Source organism: Maniola jurtina, chromosome 3 (genome assembly GCF_905333055.1).
Source record: "Maniola jurtina chromosome 3, ilManJurt1.1, whole genome shotgun sequence".
Classification (NCBI taxonomy): Eukaryota; Metazoa; Arthropoda; class Insecta; order Lepidoptera; family Nymphalidae; genus Maniola; species Maniola jurtina.
The window spans coordinates 1,631,266-1,652,160 of NC_060031.1; the positions used below are offsets into that span (position 1 = coordinate 1,631,266).

General features: G+C 37.3%; 1 protein-coding gene and 1 long non-coding RNA gene across 2 annotated transcripts in view; one reads left to right on the forward strand and one right to left on the reverse strand.

Annotated features, from left to right (window-relative positions):
• The window catches only part of LOC123881151 (dolichyl-diphosphooligosaccharide--protein glycosyltransferase 48 kDa subunit), a 47,919-nt gene extending 27,484 nt beyond the window's left edge, over window positions 1-20,435 (reverse strand). Inside the window, exons 1-8 of the mRNA XM_045929768.1 lie at window positions 20,203-20,435; window positions 19,661-19,899; window positions 19,011-19,253; window positions 18,252-18,395; window positions 17,560-17,721; window positions 16,525-16,755; window positions 15,651-15,801; window positions 10,443-10,540 (exon numbers count right to left, since the gene is read on the reverse strand). Of these exons, the coding sequence (XP_045785724.1) occupies window positions 10,443-10,540; window positions 15,651-15,801; window positions 16,525-16,755; window positions 17,560-17,721; window positions 18,252-18,395; window positions 19,011-19,253; window positions 19,661-19,899; window positions 20,203-20,332 (1,398 nt within the window). The 5' untranslated portion in view covers window positions 20,333-20,435. The remainder of the gene's footprint in view (window positions 1-10,442; window positions 10,541-15,650; window positions 15,802-16,524; window positions 16,756-17,559; window positions 17,722-18,251; window positions 18,396-19,010; window positions 19,254-19,660; window positions 19,900-20,202) is intronic.
• Window positions 13,915-17,656, forward strand: LOC123881156. The gene is made up of 3 exons (XR_006799423.1): window positions 13,915-13,927; window positions 14,703-14,706; window positions 17,525-17,656. It is a non-coding gene; the product is annotated as an uncharacterized LOC123881156 (long non-coding RNA).
• Window positions 20,436-20,895: the final 460 nt, after the last annotated feature.

Below are 20,895 nucleotides of genomic sequence, written 5' to 3' on the forward strand. Positions count from 1 at the left end.
CACAGTCAAACGGGAGCACAAGTCGACGCATCGTTCGTAAGTAAAAAAAAAAAGAAACGCAGCTATTTTGGATCGATGCAATGCAACCGTCGTGTGACTGAAGCCACACGATCCGTCAACGTGCCGGCACCACAACTCACAAGCACGTGGGAGGCGATCTATCACGTAACGTCACGTACAAATGAACGTAAAGACACGTCCATTCAGGGCAGAGTAAAGACGAGAATTGGGACTGTTTATGGCAAAGACACCGAATAAAGTGGTTTCGAGTCGAGAGCGGGTGCAGTACGGTTTCCTCTCGCGCTCGCAGACTGCCGAGTGGCGGTCGTTGACGCTGGTACCCCCTCCCATGCAAGGCCCCTCCAGCCGCCCGCCCATGAAACCATCCCCCTTTATTCCGTTGCGACATGACCGCCCGCTGAAAGACATCCACTGAATATACCACTATGTAGTAAACTACAAACTGCATACGGAGTTATGTGCGTCTACACACCTAGATGGTACCTAGATACACAACAAATATAGGGTTCATTTTAAAAACCAATGCTGCAGATTGCTGCAGCTCTGAGGGTACGTTCAACGTATTTACGTCCCTTATACATTTGTAAGCGTGAATTTTACCTAATCATTGTTACGTGGACAAATAAACAGCACATTTTAGCCGTAGCATCTCAATTCTCAACGCAATCTTTTGATCATCAATTTTCCCTCAATTCTGAAACTGAAAATGTCCAAAATCCAGATACGCTAGTTTCAAACTTTAGCTATGATTTTGCATGCATGATCAACAGTATCCCTTAGACCTTTCATTTGTCAAGTACTAATTTCCAGCCTCCTTATTCGAAGAGGAGTCTAGACCGGACAATTTGACTGTACCCCAGTTTAGATACGAAGCCTATTTTCGTTGCATTATCGACAGTGCGATCTCTCGTATCGTAATCTGGGTCATGCTTCATTGAAACAGTTGGTCATGTAAACAAACTGTTCAACTTTTTATACGTCATATTCAGTATTAACTGTGATAGCCTAGTGGTTAAGAAGCCTTCTATTGGAGAGCTCGGAGATTCAAACCCGGGCACGCACCCCTAACTTTTCGGAGTTATGTGCGTTTTAAGCAAATCAAATAACACTTGCTTTAACGGTGAAGAAAAACATCATAAGAAAACCCGCATATCTGAGAGTTCTCTAAAATGTTCTCAAAGGTGAGTGAAGTCTACCTTATTCTGAGAAGAGACCCGTGCTCATTTGATGATGATGATGATGATGATGATTCAGGATAAATAAAGGGAGAAATTGGCTGACAGACTTATCCACTACGAATAGCATATCAATATCTAATCAACATACAGCTCCAAAAGCTATTTCTAGAGAGTTTTTGCATTTTTATAGTTTTTATCTATAACGTAGATCCCCAGTTAGAAGGGATTTTCAGAAATTCCATAGGATTGAAGGAATTGGCAATCATCTTTTCTAATAGTGCAAAGTTCAAATTGGTTTTTGTTTAGAACTCTTGGTTCTAAGAAAGAATCACTGTTTCTAAAATGATAAAAGTTCTTCATTACATGATTACTTACATGTATTTACTTTTAATAATTAAGGATCGAACATCAAAATAAGTGCAGAGTATAAAGTTCCGAATTTCATGGTGAAACTTGATCAACCGGTTAATTATGTACAAGTTTGCAAATCGAAATTTCTCTTTACATGGTGGAATTTTTGAGACAATGGCAATGAATAAATTCGAAGTGTAAAGAGTTTTTGAGAGAATCAGCGTATCGTATAAAATAGCGTTAGGTTAGGACTCCGTGTAAGGACGGTGTACATTACTTTGTTGTGCCTATTCTTCTTCTAATAACACATCTCCCACTGCCAAGAGTCACTGGTAAAGATCTCTTATAGAGAGATAAGTGCTTTCTTATCCATTTCTCATATTTTTCCTCTATGCTATTACGAATTTTTAGAACAAAAAAAAAATCAAATGTCTCGGATCTTGAATAAAATATTCCCATGCCTGAAAAATTCCAATTAGAGATTTTGGCACTCTAGCCTGAGCTCTGCCCGTACAAATATCCATAATTTAGTCGGAAAATAAAACGCAGTTGCACTGAAAAAGGGGGTGGGGTGGTTGTTGCAGAGCGTACTCATACTACCGAAGCCGAGGTGAAGTTGTAAAAGAACGAGCCATGCAAATATAGTGCTTATAACGTGAGCCATAATGTAGAATTTGCAATAATGCAGATCCGTTTCATGTTCACGTTCAATGTCTAAACTGATTAGTGGAATATTTTGAACATTTAGATTGTTTTTGCTGTTTTAGAATCCTTGAGTTTCCACTCATAGACTAGAGTTATACAAATTATAGTAAAGTATAAAAAACATTTCGAGCAATTAAAATCACTTGGTCTAACGGTGAAGGAAAATATCGTGAGGCAACCTGCATGCCTGAGAGTTCTACATTCTTCATGATTCTAGGTCAACGGGAAGTACCCTATAGGTTTCTTGACAGACACGACGGACGGACATACAGACAGACAGACAACAAAGTGATCCTATAAGGGTTCCGTTTTTTCTTTTGAGGTACGGAACCCTAAAAAAGAGCATTGGGTACACTAGGTGAGTCAGATTAGTATAGCTCTGTTAAAAGACTTTCGACTATAAAGTTTTTTTTCACATTTAACTTGCATGTGTTTCAGGAGAGAATTCGGGATTGCATCAGCCAAACCCGGCCGGGTGAGGGCAGAGGGAGAGGATTGCAGACGGATCGATACTACAGACGTCAGCGCGCCAGCCTAGACACCGAGAGATACCCAGTACCTAACTCTAAGTAGGTACCTAGCTACTAGTCTTCCATACATTAGTATGGACTATGGCAAAACATGGCATGGACTATGGAAGTATGGATATTAATCCATACTTCCATATAATCCAAGTATGGATATTAATCCATACTTCCATACTATTACTTAATATTATAAATGCAAAAGTGTGTCTGTCTGTCTGTCTACTATCTTTTCACGGCCCAACAGTTTTACCGATTCTGTCAAAATTTGATACAGAGTTAGCTGATATCCCGGGGACGGACATATGCTACTTTTTATCCGGGAAAATCAAAGTCTCTTGTAGGGACTTCCTTTCACCACGTCTTGGGCTACCTAAATCCAGTGGCTCCCAGCGACTCGTTTGATGTCGTCTGTCCATCTAGTAACCTACTAGATAGACCCCTAGGAGGGTCATCTAAAATTGCGTTTTCCGGTGCGAGGTGGTATTCTTGCACTTAGGGACCCCAACGTCTATCGCCTATCTACCTTCACCAAAAACCTAGAGCACGCCACAGCCCACAACTCAGGGTAAACTAGGCCCAGTTAATAAAACAATTAGGTACATAGTATATCCGGCAAGCCTAGTATCGATCGGTTTGGGTTCGGTACGTTGACTCCTGGCTGAATCTGGAACGCGGAATCAATAGGACTCAGGTGCCTGACCGCTTTATAATAGTTCATTTTATTACGTGGCCCGGATGCACTCAAAATATCGACTCTTTATTTCAGCTATACGATCCTCAGGCTCGTCGTTATCGTCATCTCATTCGATAGACTTCCGAACGAAGTTCTACTGCAAGGATCTTCACGGAATACGGTCTCATGCCGCTTGTGTTCAAGGGCTCGCAACTCTATTAAAGACTATTAAACATCAAATACAACAAATCAGAAAATTAAAAAGGAAACTTTATATTACGACTTGATAAAATTAATTTGTAAATTTTATTTTAGATTTTTTTTAAATTAGGTTTTCCATCGATAAAACTGGATAAGTTTTATCCTATTTCATATTATGTACAATTTACGAATTACTGTACATAATTACTTAAATATTATTAAATAAGTAACCGCTGAAAAGGTTCAACTTTTTTCAAAAAAATATCGAAATCGAAACTCCGGTTATATTTACGATAGCTCCGGTTTTACAAACGAACCTTTAATCTATGGAAACTCCGAAGTTACACCAAAACCGGAGTTCCAGAGCTCAACTAGGGCTTGAGGAGTCGCCATTCAAGTACCTTGTGGCTTATGACCCTAACGGCTATCGTATCTTCAAGGTTTTGCTTTCTGGTCAGTATTTAAACCAGAAAATCGATGGTCAATGAAGCAAAACCGCAACTACTCGCTAGTGTGCCACGAAAATAAATATTTCGTTTATTTGTGCAGCCGTTATCACGAAGAAGGAAGTGGTTTTTGCATATATACCTACCTAGGTATAAGGTAGCACAGCTATAGGTCACTTGTTTCGGAGAATATCTTTTCGCGATTGCATTTAAAACGTGTCGCAAAAACAAATTAACTTTTCGAAATGAATTCTTTAGTTTGGCGTTGCTTCTAAAAAACAAAACTATTTCTCCACTGATTTCTGTCAAAACTTAAAATAAGTAACTTTAGCGCTTTTTTACACACAAATCTTTGAGTTGGTGTAACTCTAGATTTTTACGGAAATCTGACAAACTACAGGGACCATGTTTACAAAATTGCACTGGGTTTGATTGGTTAACATTCAAATGAGAACCAACTACATTTTATGGAAAGGGCTGGAAAATGCGCTAGGGTTGGTTCATTATCATCATGATCAACCCATCACCGCCGGCCCACTACTGAGCTCAGGTCTAATCTCACAATGAGAATAGTTTAGGACATGATTAGCTGATTAGCAGACTTCACATACCTTTGAGAACATGGAGAACTTTTAAGTATGCAGGGAAGCTCACGATGTTTTTCTTCATCGTTAATGCAAGTGATATTTTGGATCGAACTCGCAACCTCTCGTATAGAAGGCGGACGTTCTTAACCGCTAGGCTATCACGGCTCGCTAGAGTTACTTCTCATAAACTGTATCTATTCCAAGGTCACGTCAATGCCAATAGATCAAATCTTGGACATTGCAATAACTTACAGAAGACAATCGTCAGTTGAATCTAATACCCAACACAACAATAAAACCCATCGTTAAATTGAGATAATAATCAAGGGAAAACTTATAGAATCAAAACAAGCCATTCGTTTAAAGGGCACCGCGATGAATCTAAGGAATGTCATCATGAACAATAATGCACCAAGCGTATAGTAGCTGGGAAAGGTGTTAGGCTTCCCATAGACGATAGATTCAACTCTCGACTAATAATTTAGTCACATGTGATATGATCTAATAGCCACCGAGCTCATTTGACATAGAAGGTAATCAACATCGCGTACCGATTTATCTATCACCCCAGCAGCTACAACCACTCTGTCATTAGTGCACGACTGAAAACATGAATGGTGTTATGTGCCATAAGATGAAATTCTTACTGCGGTTAGGCAATGTTGAAGCTATCCACAGCACATATTGGGAGCTTAAGGAGTCTAGATCTTCTTGACTGAGAACCACGAGTGAATAGACACCTAGGCAGGCGTGCTCCACCTTAGGCTGCATCATCACCTACACTGTTAGTCATGCAAAAGCTTATAAGTATAGTTTGAAAAAAACCAATCCTCTAAGTCTGTAGTCTGTGGTGAACCTTATCATAAATAACTAAGGGCCCGCAGCTATTTCGGCTTTCTATCATCTTGTTTCGAAGTGGGTCGCCGAGAAATTTGCATGTGCAATGTGCATATATGGAACCAGATATACGGTTGGCAACTCTCTAGACCTGACTGCAGGTGGATTCGTGAAAAACAAACTGCTTGCATATTATACTCTTCGAATTCGTCAGCTAGCAGTTACAGTTTCGAAGCGGTCGCGACTGTAGTTCGCTATACAGTCGCAACTTAAAGCAGTCAATCTTAGGTTGAAATCTATAGAGCGCACTTTGACTTTGCTTAGACTTAAGTTTCAGTTAAAACGAGACAGATTTATGCGAGCGGTATAACGCTGTCTCGTTTTAACAGTGTCTTAAGTCTGAGCAAAGTCAAAGTTCGCTCTATAGATTTCAGATTAAGGCTGAGATTTATAGAGCGCACTTTGATTTATAGAGAGTTTGCTCAGACTAAGAAACCATAAAGCCTGAACTATGGGACGAACAAGTCTATAGTATGTGGCGGTCCTTATCGTAAATAACCAAGGGCCCGGGACAGCTATTTCGGCTTTCTATCGTCTTGTTTCGGAGCGGGTCGCCGGGAAATATGCATATATGCATAAATAGAACAAGAGATAGGGTTGACAACTCTCTAGACCTGACTGCAGGTGGATTCGTGAAAAACAAACTGCTTGCATATTATACGAATTCGTCAGCTAGCAGTTACAGCCTCGTCTGGTCGAAGCGGTCGCGACTGTAGTTCGCTATACAGTCGCAACTTAAAGCAGTCAATCTTAATCTGAGATCTACAGACTATTAAGAAACCATAAAACCAAAACTATAATACGACGAGCAAGTCTATAGTATGTGGCGGTCCTAATCGTAAATAACCAAGGGCCCGGGACAGCTATTTCGGCTTTCTATCGTCTTGTTTCGGAGCGGGTCGCCGGGAAATATGCATATGTGCATAAATAGAACAAGAGATAGGGTTGGCAACTCTTAAGCTATAGAGCCTAACTGCAAATAGATTTGATAAACACAAACTGCTTGCATACCTACTCTTCGAATTCGTCAGCTAGCAGTTGACAGCCTTATGACTGCTCATGACCTCGTCCTCATGATTGCTTGGTGCAGTCGCGACTGTAGTTGTCTATGCAGTCGCAACTTGAACTGGTCAGTCATCACTTATTATTTATTACCTTAAGTACATAGTTTGTGTTTGACTGCTCTGGATAATTAATCCTCAATAAATATTTATTATAGGAACTAGCTGATGCCCGCAGCTTCGCCCGCGTGGATTGGTTAGATCCCCTGCAGCATCAGGATTGAGGAGTTGAACTCTAAATTTTTTATGGAACAATGTCGCAAAGTTCCTCTATCGATTAAAAAAGAAATGACTCAAATCGGTTCAGAAATCTCGTAGATTTCGGTGTACATAGGTAGAAAAACACAACTCCCTTTTTGAAAGTCGGTTAAAAAAGTAGCCTATGTTACTCCCTGATCAATTCTCTACTTTTCTGTGAAAATCCCGTCAAAATCGGTTCAGCCGTTCCCAAGATTAGCCTTTTCAAACAGACAGACAGACAGACAAAAATTTTAAAAACGTGTGATTCAGTTATAGTATCGTTCAAATAACCATATGACCTTAATATGCGGTAGTTATTTCGAAATTACAGACAGACACTCCAATTTTATTTATTATTAGTTTAGTATAGATTAAAAGGGTAAGGGTAGGGTAAGGGTAAGGGCCTAGTGGTTAAGACGTCGACCTCCTAGTCGAGGGATCCAGGGTTCGATACCGGGCACGCAACTATTAACTTATGTTATGTGCTTTAACGGTGAAGGAAAACATCGTGAGGAAACCTGAATGCACGAGAGTTTTCTGTATTGTTCTAAAAGGTATGTGAATTCTGTCAGTTCGCACTTGACCAGCGTGGTAGACTATGGCCAAACTTCTCATTCCGAGAGGAGATCCGTGCTTAGTAGTGAGCTGGCGATGGGGTGATGATGATAAAACTGACGGTTCCTGACGATACATGAAGTAGGACGTCTAAGGTGTTAGAACGCGGAAGTTTATTTTTTAACCCCCGACCCAAAAAGAGGGGTGTTATAAGTTTGACGTGTGTATCTGTGTATCTGTGTGTCTGTGTATCTGTGTATCTGTCTGTGGCATCGTAGCGCCTAAACTAATGAACCGATTTTAATTTAGTTTTTTTTGTTTGAAAGGTGGCTTGATCGAGAGTGTTCTTAGCTATAATCCAAGAAAATCGGTTCAGCCGTTTGAAAGTTATCAGCTCTTTTCTAGTTACTGTAACCTTCACTGGTCGGGGGTGTTATAAATTTTTAATTTACACTTGTCTAGTTACTGTAATCTTCACTTGTCGGGGGTGTTAAAATTTTTTAATTTACACTTGTATCTACAATACTTCACGCCTCATAGGTGCATTACACAGTGTGGTTGAGTGTTGACAGTGGAACAAAAGTGAGTTAAAATTAAATCCATACAGTAGGTAATATTACAAATGCGAAAGTGTGTCTGTCTGTCTTTCTAATAGGTACTTTTTAACGACCTATCCGTTTAACGTTCGATTTTGATGAAATAAGTACAGAGATAACTTGCATCCCGGAGAAAATCATATGCTACTTTTTATCCCGGAGAATCATAGAGTTTCCACGAGATTTTTAATGGCTCACCCGTTGAAACGATTCAGGGGATGAACATAAGCAACTGCCTACTTTTTATTCCAGAAAATTAAAGAGTTCCGACGGGAGTTTAAAAAAACTTTAATACACGCGGACTAAGACGTTTTGACAGAGTAAGTACCTACGGTGCGGGCTTGAATAGTACATACATTGCAATTGTTTTGGTAGCATTTTGCTGCCAGTGGGTCATTGCCATTACATAACAATTGGAAATACATAATATTAATCATTAGTTCAGTTAAGTAGCATTAAGTTCGCCAGAAGATTGAACTATATTTTGGGGAAAAGATGAGAATAGATTTTTTCCCTCCAAATAGACATTTGCAAAGTGTTCTCAGCCGTTGAGTGACTCTAGCACAAGTTGGGAATGCCCGCATTACTGAAAAGAATCAGCAATAAAATTGGCATCTCACTACTCATCCTGTCCAGCAGCTGCACAATTCGAGGTAAAAATAAATTTTGTCCACAGCTTTAACTTTTAGGCCCCAGTGTGCGGTGCAGCGGGTATGACGCGCTTTTATGAGTCCATTACAAAGTGGACCGACACTCACAATGCAGGTGAGCTGACAATCTTGGCTATTGTTCCAATGAATATTCACTTTAACCCTTCCCTACTAATTATAACTGTCATACATAATAGGATTTACCTATAATAAGAGTTCCTACTACCACGATACTGTTCTGAGCATAATTGAAATTATATAGTGCAACTAGCTTATACCCGTGTCCTCGTCTGTGTGGAATACGTAAATTTCAAGCCCAATTTTACCCCCTTAGGGGTTGAATTTTCTAAAATTCTTTCTTAGCGGACTTTGTAGTCTCTCAGATCTTTCCACAAACAGCTTTATTAAAATTGTGACTCTTGGTTTAAAATTATTATCGTGGGAAAACATCGTGAGGAAACTTGCATGCCCGAGAGTACTCCAAAATGTTCTCAAAGGTTTGTGAAGTCTGCCAATCCGCATGTGCCCAGCGTGGTAGACTATGGCCAAACCCCGTTTCACTCTGAGAGGCGACCCGTACCCGGTAATGGGTTGGTCATGATGATATGATGATGATGAACCATCGATAGCTTAACCCCAGTCAAGGGGGAACTTTTCGTTTTTGAACTTTACCATTTTCGTATCATAAATACAGACTTTCGAAGTCGGTCATCCATCTAGTTGCTAGGCCAACATTGCCTAGCGCAATAGACGCGATAACCAGAAACATAGTCTTAAATATATACTTTTTGTTACCTCATTTTATATATTTTCCACTGAATATTATACCTACTCATACACAGAAAAATAAATGAAAGCCAATAAACAAGTAAAACATTTGTTTGATACAATTGCTCATTTATCAATTTGTAATCTTATCTTGTGATAAGTGTTACACCAGTGATCACATACCAGAAAATTGAATCAGTCACAGTGAATAGTTTATTGCAATGTGTTTTGTAAAGCATTCACTATCAGTTTACAAAAGAAAATTGTGCCATTTTGTGTTCAGAATCAAGTCAGATTTTTAGAGGGTTTGTATCAGTGATGTCATATCTACCAACTTTTTGGTAGATCTACCGATTTTCACTTCAGTCTACCTATCTACCACCCTAGACCTAAAAACTACCAATTTTTTTAATTAGTTTGACATGTAACCACTTTGGTTTGTATAATTTAAAATGGATTAAATTCATATATTTTTAAGTAAAAGTAAAAGATATGAAAGATTTATAATCATGTAATGTAAATGCAGGACTTTGCAGAGAAAGCTTTTATTTGGACTATCTTTTGGTGGAAATGCGTAAATGTGTTTGTTTGTTGGTTTGTCCTTCAAACACGCAGGGAAGGGAGCAATGGATTGATAGTAAAAGACAAGATAAAAAGTAGCCTATGTGGTAATCCCGGATATTATCTATCTCCATTCTGAATTTCAGCCAAATCCGTCCAGTGGATTTTGCATGAAGGAGTAACAAACATACACACACATAAACACAAACTTTCGCCTTTTTAATATTAGTGTGATTGCCTAAGACCCCCTATAGTCCTGATATTTTTCCAACAAAATAAAGATCTAATGATAAGATTCTATATGTTATACATAGTCTGAAATACAAATGATACATCATTATGCATGTCTTGTATGATAATAGACATGTTGTATAGGGGGTGCCGGATTAGGGAGGGCACACTGTATAACTAGTTAGGTAGCGTACCTCTCTTGCGATCTGGTCAAGTGCCTGCTCCTCCGCCGTGGCCTTGGTCTGTGTGCGCTGCCGCCGCGACGGATCCATCTTCACTGCCACTTCACTCGCTGCTAACAAAACATTGGATGAAATTGATATTTTGCTGTAGGCATGCGTACCGTAAAATAGCTAGCCAAGTGAGAGGCAGACTAATGCACCAACGGCTTTGTGCCTTGGAAGGATACATGTACAGTTAAAGATTGTAAGTTGTTTAGCACCTTAATGATCATATTCGCGTAGCAAGGTTACGTGCGTTAGGTGTGTGTGGCGTTATAGAAAAAGGTCATAAATGTGACAGGTTTTTGGTGCAATAGTTTCGCGGAATTGCTACTCGAATACTGAGGCTGACTATACTTATCTCCTATTTCTTGCGTAAATTACTCTAATTGCAAATATAGGTACCTAAAATATTTTTTATGTGATATAACTACAAATTAATTAACAATTATCAGATTTTTCTTCGACTTGTGATGTGAAACCTTGCTTCTTGCCAAACTTAATTTGCCAGATTTTAAGGCAAAGAAAAGCACCTATCCTATAGGTACTAATAACACGTAAAGACCTAAGTATTTGATATTCATTTCAACTTGTTACCTCCAAATGTTCCTGAGAAAAAGTGCCTTCACAGACAGACAAACAGAGAGACAGACAGACAATAAGAGTGCTCCATTTTTCCTTTTGAGGTACAAAACCACATAAATAAACTAAATTGAACCTATTTGTATAGTTAAGAATTGTATACAAAGTTATCAATATTGTTTATTCTAGGCAACAGCAACAAGTAGTAAACTATCCTACTTGTTTATTAGCTAACAGATTAGTCATAAAGAAAATTGGAAATCATCCACACACATCCAATCAAATGATTTAGGTTGAAATCCATAGAAGCACACTTTGACTTAGCTTAGACTTAAGTTTCAGTTAAAACGAGACAGCTTTATGTCAGCTGTATAACACTGTCTCGTTTTAACAACGTTTTAAGTCTAAGCAAAGTCACAGTATGCTCTATAGATTTCAGCCTTAATCTCAAAGCTAATCTTATCTAATTAATAATAAAGTTAGGCTAATTTTTTGATCAAAAAATGAGCCAGCCCTTCTGTCACCAGAACCAAATAACTTATTGCATCTGACTTAATCAAATTGAAACACTAAGCTGATTACATAAAATATATCACTCAATTAAAAAAATATTCTGCGGAAAAAGAGGCCTTTAGTGCCACATAAGTAGGCAATTTAATTTACATAAATGTTATCTCCATAACTATTATAAAACTCAATGTATACCAATGAAGTACAAATGTAATATAATATAATATGCTGTTATCAACGATTTTATACAGAATTAATGAACTCACAAAATAACTGAAAAAAATTCCAAACATAGCAGATACATTACTTTGCCAATTAATCTAAATATGTATTGATCCAATAAAACAAAATCCAGTTGTTAGCAGGAATGGAAATCATGTGCAAATTGTCTACTCTTATGAGAGCGACTGAGGGTAGAGGCTACAAAGGTACCTAAAGTATGCTTTATTTAGAATGCGCTTTCTTTCTTCTTTCTTTCTTTCTTCCTTCTGGGCTGGTTTCCTCACTTAAATCACTACTACAGTGCGCTAGTAACATACCTATCTTTTTTAATTTAATATAAGTAATAAGTAATATCATTGGCTGTTATCATATTATATACCTAGTCAATTTTACTCACATCTAGATTTAAATATTTGTCCTTAAGTATAATCTAGTTCTGATTAGACTTGAAATAGTATAAACAAACGGCACAATGCCATCTGTAATTTATATGGATGCAAGGTTAACATCTTTCGTATGGCTACTTACACATACTCTATATTGAGAGCTTGTGACTAAACATGCATGATTTGCTACACATTTGTTTTAAATAAGTATACACTTAGCGCATTGTGTGGTTTAGGAAAATAGTTAAGTAGTTTTAACAAAATTAACTTACAGTTTCCTTGTAGATTGACCATCCCTATACATCTACAGGTGTTTGAGTTAAATGTTACTGATTTGTATAGTCGTTTAAAATTCACTGCACTACCAATGTATGCACTGAGAACAAGATAGGAATGCTTTCTAATCCTCCTTGATCACAGAGAGATCCTCATTTACATATTTATCTGGAACAGGCCAGCTATAACCTACAGGGTTCGTTGTTGCTTCCCGCGTGGATGTTTTCACAAAACTTTATTAGAATTATAATACTAGCAGGAAAATGGGTGGGCACAAAGCCAACATATTTTTAATGGCAGTCGACAATGACATCATACTTACGGGGACAGTTTACAGATGTAAACACATCACTTCAACGCTGACCGCGATGCTTTTTCTCACGAGAACTTAGATAAGATCACTTTTTATCAGCATCAGATAAGAATTAAACCAGACACATTGAAAAAAGCTGGTTTAAAAATTACGGGAACACCAATTCACTGCCTACACGAATCACATTAATACTACTATGTTTACACACTTTTTACGAAATATTATCCAGTCTGTTGGCATCACGATTGATTATTACAAATAAATAACATGTTTTTAACATTGGAAATTGTAAAATTCGAATTATTTTTGTTATAAATTAAAGACATTCTATGACATGCATGCCATTTTTTCTGCCATTTATAAAACCGTTGCGTTCAAGACTGGAATGTCATTATGTCAGTTGTCAAAGGCTTCGTTCAATTTAAATCGTTGAAAAATAAGCGTTTGATTTATACCAAGATTATAATTTTGGAAAACTTATAATTAACTATTTTCTGAGAATCAACGAAATACTGAAAATTGTTAAAAGTAAAAAAAAGATTAATCAGCATTACGTTTGCCAACCATGAACCTAATCAAAGTGCCAACCCACATCAAAAATGTACACATGTGTTTGCACCAACTCTTTATTTTCTTCAACTCTTACATTTTTTATATCCAAGAAAAACTACTCATGCAGCGTTGCCAGAATGTTACTTTTGTAACATTTTACGTTACTTTTGACCCCCTCATGTTTCCTCCATGTTACACGACTCAAAATGTTACTTTACGTTACTTTTAGGACTTCATAAAAATATTCAAATTTTTCCCAGCAAACCAAAAATAATCGTGAAACGGAACGCATCCAAAACAGTTTTTGTTTGTCGTAATTGACCCATTTGTTAGTTTATTTCACTTTCTCTAAGTTATTGGTCTAAGTTCACTTTGTTTTGTAATTACTCTGTGATTAAAAAAGTGTTTTGTTTGTTTTTCTCTGTGACTCAACTTTGTTTTGGATAATATTTAATAAAGTTATTCGTTGCGGGGTAGTGATATTGTAGTTATGTATCTAAGTACAAAAAAAAATTGTATCTTTATTTCGTCAAAATTCGAAAGTGATTGGTTTGTTCGTTATCCTTATCGACTGTGTATATGTGTTGCTAACACTACTTGCTTGGTAAGTAAATGTTGTATACAATGTAGTTTTAAGTAAATAAGTAAGTAGTTAACTAATTAGGGAATCAGTATAATGCAAAAACAAAGTCATAGTATTTGCAACTGAAAGCAGTTCGTTTTTGTATTGACTGTCATCTTATTATTAAGTCACATTAGTTTCCAGAAGTTCATTTAGCTATTTACTACTTAGTTTTTGTTGTAGGTAACTTCGGTTTTCTTTACAGGAATGAGAGCGACCTGAGTATATACTAATACCGGCCGGCGTAACTTAAAATTTGAGTTTTGCTATCGAATCTATCGATCTCTTTGCTGAGACCAAGGTAAGTAGTTAGGTACCTACCTAGTATTGTTCAGTTAACAAAACGAATTTGAAATTCCCGCATAATTTTCTTCACTGCGTACCTACCTAGTGCGTTTTTTTTTTATTCTCTCGTCTGGCTTTACAAAGATAAGCCAATGTCAAGTTTGTAGATATTTTCAAGTTAGGGAACTATATAAGTAAGGACTTCGTCTGTACCGGCGCTCGCCGACATACGCACGGCGCCCTTTTAGAGCGCTTCCCAGTTAGTTCCAGCATGGTTCTAGCACCAAAAACGCCAGTGAAACACAAAAACCAGCCACTTTAAACAAAAACAAAAAAAACGCTCCAAAAAGGCACCACACGCGCGCCATGAAACGCTACACAGAGAAAGTCCACCTAGTGCGTAGCCCTCAAACTCAAACAGTCCTGTTTTGCCAGATCGCCCGATATAAGACGATTTTAATCTTTTTAACCCCCGATCCAAAAAGAGGGGTGTTATAAGTTTGACGTGTGTATCTGTGTATCTGTCTATGGCATCGTAGCTCTCAAACTAATGAACCGATTTTAATTTAGTTTTTTTGTTTGAAAGGTGGCTTGATGGAGAGTGTTCTTAGCTATAATCAAAGAAAATCGGTTCAGCTGTTTGAAAGTCATCAGCTCTTTTCTAGTTAATGTAACCTTCACTTGTTGGGGTGATATAAATTTTTAATTTACACTTGTAATAAAAATTGATTACCTAACAAAATAAGTTATAGCTATTCAAAGACATTTTTAGATCCGTTGGTATATTATTATTTTACATATTGATTTGTTTTTCTTTTTCAGGATCAGCAGTCAATTTATTCAATCAACAATTATTATTACGATTCTTTTTAAGCTTAACTAATGGGACAAGAAAACTGTTTAAATTTTTGTATAATAAAATGCCATATTAACCTGTGTACCTTATTACTTTTATTTTCCACGAAAAATAAGGAAATGTTACTTTTCTCGTGAAAATGTTACATTTTGAGATGTCTCGTGTTACAATTGACTATCTGCCACTGGCAACACTGTACTCATGTTTATTATTAAAAAAAACCTACGCCTTTTTATCATAGTTTGTTAGCTACGCAGACTTTCAAATTTTATTGTTTACTCACAGTAACTACATTATGCAGCTTAAATTCACCACATACAATAATGTTCTTGGCAGATGCACCTCAATTATTATTCTCAACAACACTGTCATGTTTCAAGTACCAAATGAACAATGTTTAATTAGCATTAAGTATTTAATTGAATTTCTAAGGTAACTAAGCTTAGATGAAATTAAAATAAAACTTAAGATAGACCATATATAATTACTATTTATTCATCATGAAATACACACAAACACATTATGCTCACACTTATTTTGTATTACAACTTTAATATAAAAATGACAATCTATTCACTCTTGGTCTTGGGTGTCTCTTCCTTATAGTAAAGGAAGACGAAGGAGAACAGGAAAACTCCAATCATCATGGAGAATGCGCTCACATAGTACGGGTAGGCGCTTGGAATGAATCTCTCGTACTGGGTGTGTTGAAGTGGTCGCACAGACACCTGCAAAATAACAAATAATCTGGGTTACAATATAACATGGTGCTACCTTTTGGTCTTTTTTTCTTATGACTACATAGGCTTGCGCTTGAATGCGACCACGCCAGGAGATGATGCAGCGTAAGGTGACAGGACGTAGATTGAATAGTTTTCTAGCACTCTCTGAAATATATCTTATAGAACATTTTTTTACCACATTTGAAACCTAATAAGCAAGTTGGTTGGCGATCACGCGATATCGCGTCATACGACTCCGCGGTCGATAGCACGTGATTATCACATACAAATTTATATGCGGGATAGATTAGCGACCACTGCGAAACAGCGCCTGATATTTACATTGGCCACTGGGGAAGAGATTGACTTATCATATAGGGTGCAGGGCATTAAGGCAGCATTATTTTTGTTAGCTAGCCAGCATGTTCAGCGTCATATACGTCATTGATTACTATTTGTGACTGTATTATATTGACATACTAAAAATAACATTTCTAATTATTTTTGTGATGTAACTACAAATTCATTATCACATTTTACCCATCACTTGTGGTATAACACATTGCTACCTGTCAAATTTCATGATTCTAGGTCAACAGGAATTGTTTTGATTCCCTTGATGGGGTTTGATAGACAGACAGACAGACAGACAAAAGTGATCCAATAAGGGTTCCTTTTTGATCGTGAGATACGGAAAGGCAAAAACAATTTACTAAACAAATAATTCACCTGTGTAGAATGATACAGCCGTGTATATCCAATCCTATCATAGTCCACCTTGAACTGGTATACGCCCCATACATCTGGCACCCTGAACACAGCTTCGTATACACCATTGGGTTTGCGCTTCAGTGTGGTCCGGATGAACGGGTCAATGCGGACAAACTCTAGCTGGACATCATTGGCTTCGAAGGGCTGCCATTTGCCATTCTTTAACTCTTCAATTTCGATTCTGTATACCTGTAATTAAAAAACAAATTGTTTTGAATTTTAAACTATTTGACAGTTATGTAAAGTAAAATCTTTAATAAAAGAAAGCATTTTGACTGGAGCTAATGGTCAAATGTAAAATAGTGATGCCTGACCAGAAATATAAAAACTTGCTCTGGGGGCGCCACTAGTATATTGGCTTATTTTGTTCTTATATAAATTAGTTCCACAGGTTTTCCGCAATATGGCGAGGTATTTTAATTTTCTGGTCAGGCTTTATATTGCGAAATATCTCTCGGACTATATGTTTCGCAAGCATACTTCAAATGGCTGTGCACACTTATAGCTACAGTTACAGCTTACTGATGCTTTCACGCTTAATACGTACGTGTATATTTTTATACCTATCTATACATATAATAAAATTGTAGAAAAGTGGTGTCTGTACAATGGAAATATATAAAAAAAAAGTAGCAGGGGTTGTTATTATATCGATGCCGAACCCAAAATTGTAATTAATTTTTTTTTTGTTTGTGCACGCTAATATCAGAAACGGCTTATTCGATTTAGATACGGTTTTCACTAATATATTGTAGTAAGCTTCACTTAACATTTAGTGTTTATTTCATGTCAATCGGTTCATAAATAAAAAAGTTATGTCAATTTAAAGAATCACGGCGAACATTTTTAACATACAGAGTATATGCTGCCCGAAAAGTCACTATTCCACGCGAACGAAGTCGCGGGCACAGCTAGTTATGAATAAATTATTTGACTTTGACTATACAATAGGCATGAGCCTTGTTGCCTGACGCTGCAATATGGTATACTCACAACAGAGTCAGTGATGGTGTAGGTGCTGGTAGTCTGTTTGTCGTCCTCGCGGTAGTGCGTGACGCGACGCACTCTCAACTGGCCGCGCTCGCCAAACACCCATTCGCTGAGGTGCGCCGCTAGCGCCTTGTTGCCTGACACTGCTGCTTTTACTTTGTCACCCTGGAATGGGTGTTAAATTCAAATTCAAAATATTTTTATTCAATTAAACTTTTACAAGTAATTTTGAAGAGCATCTACCACTGGTTCGGAATGCCTTTCCTACCAAGAAGAACCAGCAAGAAACTCGGCGGTTGCTCTTTTCCAAGATTTGATATACAATATTATGCCATGTCAAGTCAAGAGTGAATAGGCAACTTCTAAGGCAAGCGCGCTCCATCTTAGGCTGCATCATCACTTGCTGGCAGGTCTGATTGCAGCCAAGCGCTAGTCTATATAATTAAAAAAAAAAAATGTATAAAAGTAATTGAAGTCCTGCGCATTGCTGGAGCGAGCTGCAGGTCAAATCCACGCTCTTTTATCATTTACATAATTTTTGATCGTATAATATGTTAAAATATTTAAGTCATTAATTGTTATTTAGTTTATTTAATCTTCATTCCAAACAACTGGTAGTCACAGACACAGTATAAAAGAAACTGAAGAACATGAAATAAATAAATTGTAATAAGATTGTAAAGTTTCATACTCACATGCACTTTAGCTACTGGAGCATTGAAAGCCTCATCAGAGAAGAAGAACAGCGAGCCACTGAAGATGATGCGAGCGTTGTTCCTAGCTTGCAAAGCTGCAATAAGGACTGTTTTGCGACCAACAGCGTGTGGGTACTCCTTGACCTGAAATAAAATCAAACTGTACATTTAAAAAGATTTCTATAATATTTACATAATATGGAGAAGGTGTGATAGCCATTCTCTTCTGACTACCAATATTATAAATATGAAAGTGTTTGTTTGTTGGTTTATTGGTTTGTAGTTCAATCATACCACAACAGAGCAAAGGATTGGAATGATATTTTGCATGGATATAGTTTAAGATTTGGAAAGTGGCACCGGCCACTTTTTAATCTCAGAAAATCAAAGAGTTCTCACAGGATTTTAAAGATCTAAATCCAGAGATGAAGTCGCTGGCTTCAGCAAGTTAGTAAGTAAAGTTTTTTTTATAACTATATATAGGCATGCTCTTGGCTGCAATCACACCAAACAGGAAATGATGCAGCCTAAGGTGGAGCGGGCACGCCAAGGTGCTTATTCTCTCTTCTTTTGAGCAAATTTAAGCAAATTTGTACCTATACAGACTTTGAGACCTTAGAAAATCTAAAAAGAGGCAGAAAAGAACAGCATCTCTTATATTACAGCTAAATCAATATTGTATAAAGACTGTATTTGTTGCACAATATTGTGCATTACCTACACATTTGTACAAAAATATTAGAAAAAATAATCACAAACCTGACTCTTAGGGTTATAGCTGTAAGCTGTGCTATCAGCAGTTAGAATGGGCAGAACTAAGCTGTTATCTTTGTCCAGAATCAGTCCAGTGCCTTCAAACAGCAGCGGCTGAGTGTTCTGAGCTCCGACTATTGTTGGGGCATTGATCAGGTTCTTAGGTGACACTACAATTCTTGTGTGGTCCCCTTCATCGAGCGAGTCGTAGTTGAAGTGGTCTATCACTGCTGCTGACTCTTCATCCATCTGAATATTATAACATTTGATTCATTTATACACATACATATAAATGAATATTATTTAATTGGACATCACAAAAATGAGAGAATAACCCATAGAAAGCAAAAGAAATTTTAGTTAGAATACAATTTGGCAGCCTTGATTAGCAATCTCTTTCATGCACAACTGACATAAAGGACATGAAGGAAGGAAGCCTTCATTTCTTGAGCCATCTGTTCACTACCTTGCAAATCAATGTTTCTGTCCTGATTGACTGATCTACCACAACCATGAACACTGGGTTTGAAACTTGAACAGTAAGGTTATTTTACAATGTACCTATATTCCATACACTAACTAAGAAAGGATTTTTGAAAATTACACCTCAAGGGATTATATAGGTTGCCACATGAATCAATGAAACATAAAATTACCTCAAAGCCACACTCCGAAGCAATCTCCCTATACACATCCCCAGCAGCAGAGTTCCCAGCCATCAGAACATTGCCTCCATCATCAATGAACTTGGTTATAGCCTCCGTGTCTAGTTGACCACCGAATTCCAAAACGGACGGCGAAAACACTATCAAATTCTTATACAAATATTCTCCATACTTCGACAGCACCAGGTTAGCGTCATCAGCTAGCTTAAAAGTTAAACTGTAGCCACGTTCTACAAATAATCAGTACATATTAGTCAAAATCCTGTGTTACTTACCAAAGGCAAAACGTATTATATTATCAATTATCAAACGTGAACTAATATAGCTTGTAATATAACTATAGAATGCTGTTTGCACTAACTAAAATACAAGTAGTGAGTTTAATTCATAGTAAATGAATTTAATTCATAGTATTCACACTAAATATAACATACAAGTAGAGGGCTACTTGTATGTTATATTTAGTGTAATTGATAAATAATTAGAGAAGTTTTGATGCCGGTTTGTAAAGGACACGCCATCTATTACCTTACCTTGCAGAGACTTGAAAAATTGAGAATGAGTTTCCCTTATGTTTAAATTATCAACTAGCACTAGAGTTTCTTGATCGGCATATGCTATTGTAAAGCATGCTAAAATACCTAAAACTATTGGGATCTTCATTTTATGTAATTCGTAAAATTAAATATCGCCGACAAATTTATAACCTAATTGTTTTTGACGTAAGACGTCCGACGTGTACAAAATACAAATAAAACCACAGACTTTTCTTTTCTTTCTTTAAATCTGGCTTTACTCTGATTAGCCAATGTCAAGTTTGTAGTTATTTTCAAGTTATTGAATCTATACAAGTATGGACTCCGTCTGCACCGGCGCCCGCCGACATATACGCGCGGCGCCCCTTTAGAGCGTTTCTCAGTCAGTTCCACCACCAAAAAACACCAACTAACACAAAAGCCATCCACTCTTAACAAAATAAAACACTCCAAACAAGCACAGCACGCGCGCCAGCAAACGCCATCACAGACGAAGTCCACCACAGACTACTAATCCGGAGAAATACAACCTTGACAAATGACAATGACTTTATCAAACTTTTGTCCATGGTTTATATTGCATAATCTATGTTAGGGTGACCATTTGTGGCAGATTTCCGTCATTTAGGCGGATTTATAAAACCTGGCTTTGCAGATTCTTATGGCGGCGCCACATGCTTGTAATGAATA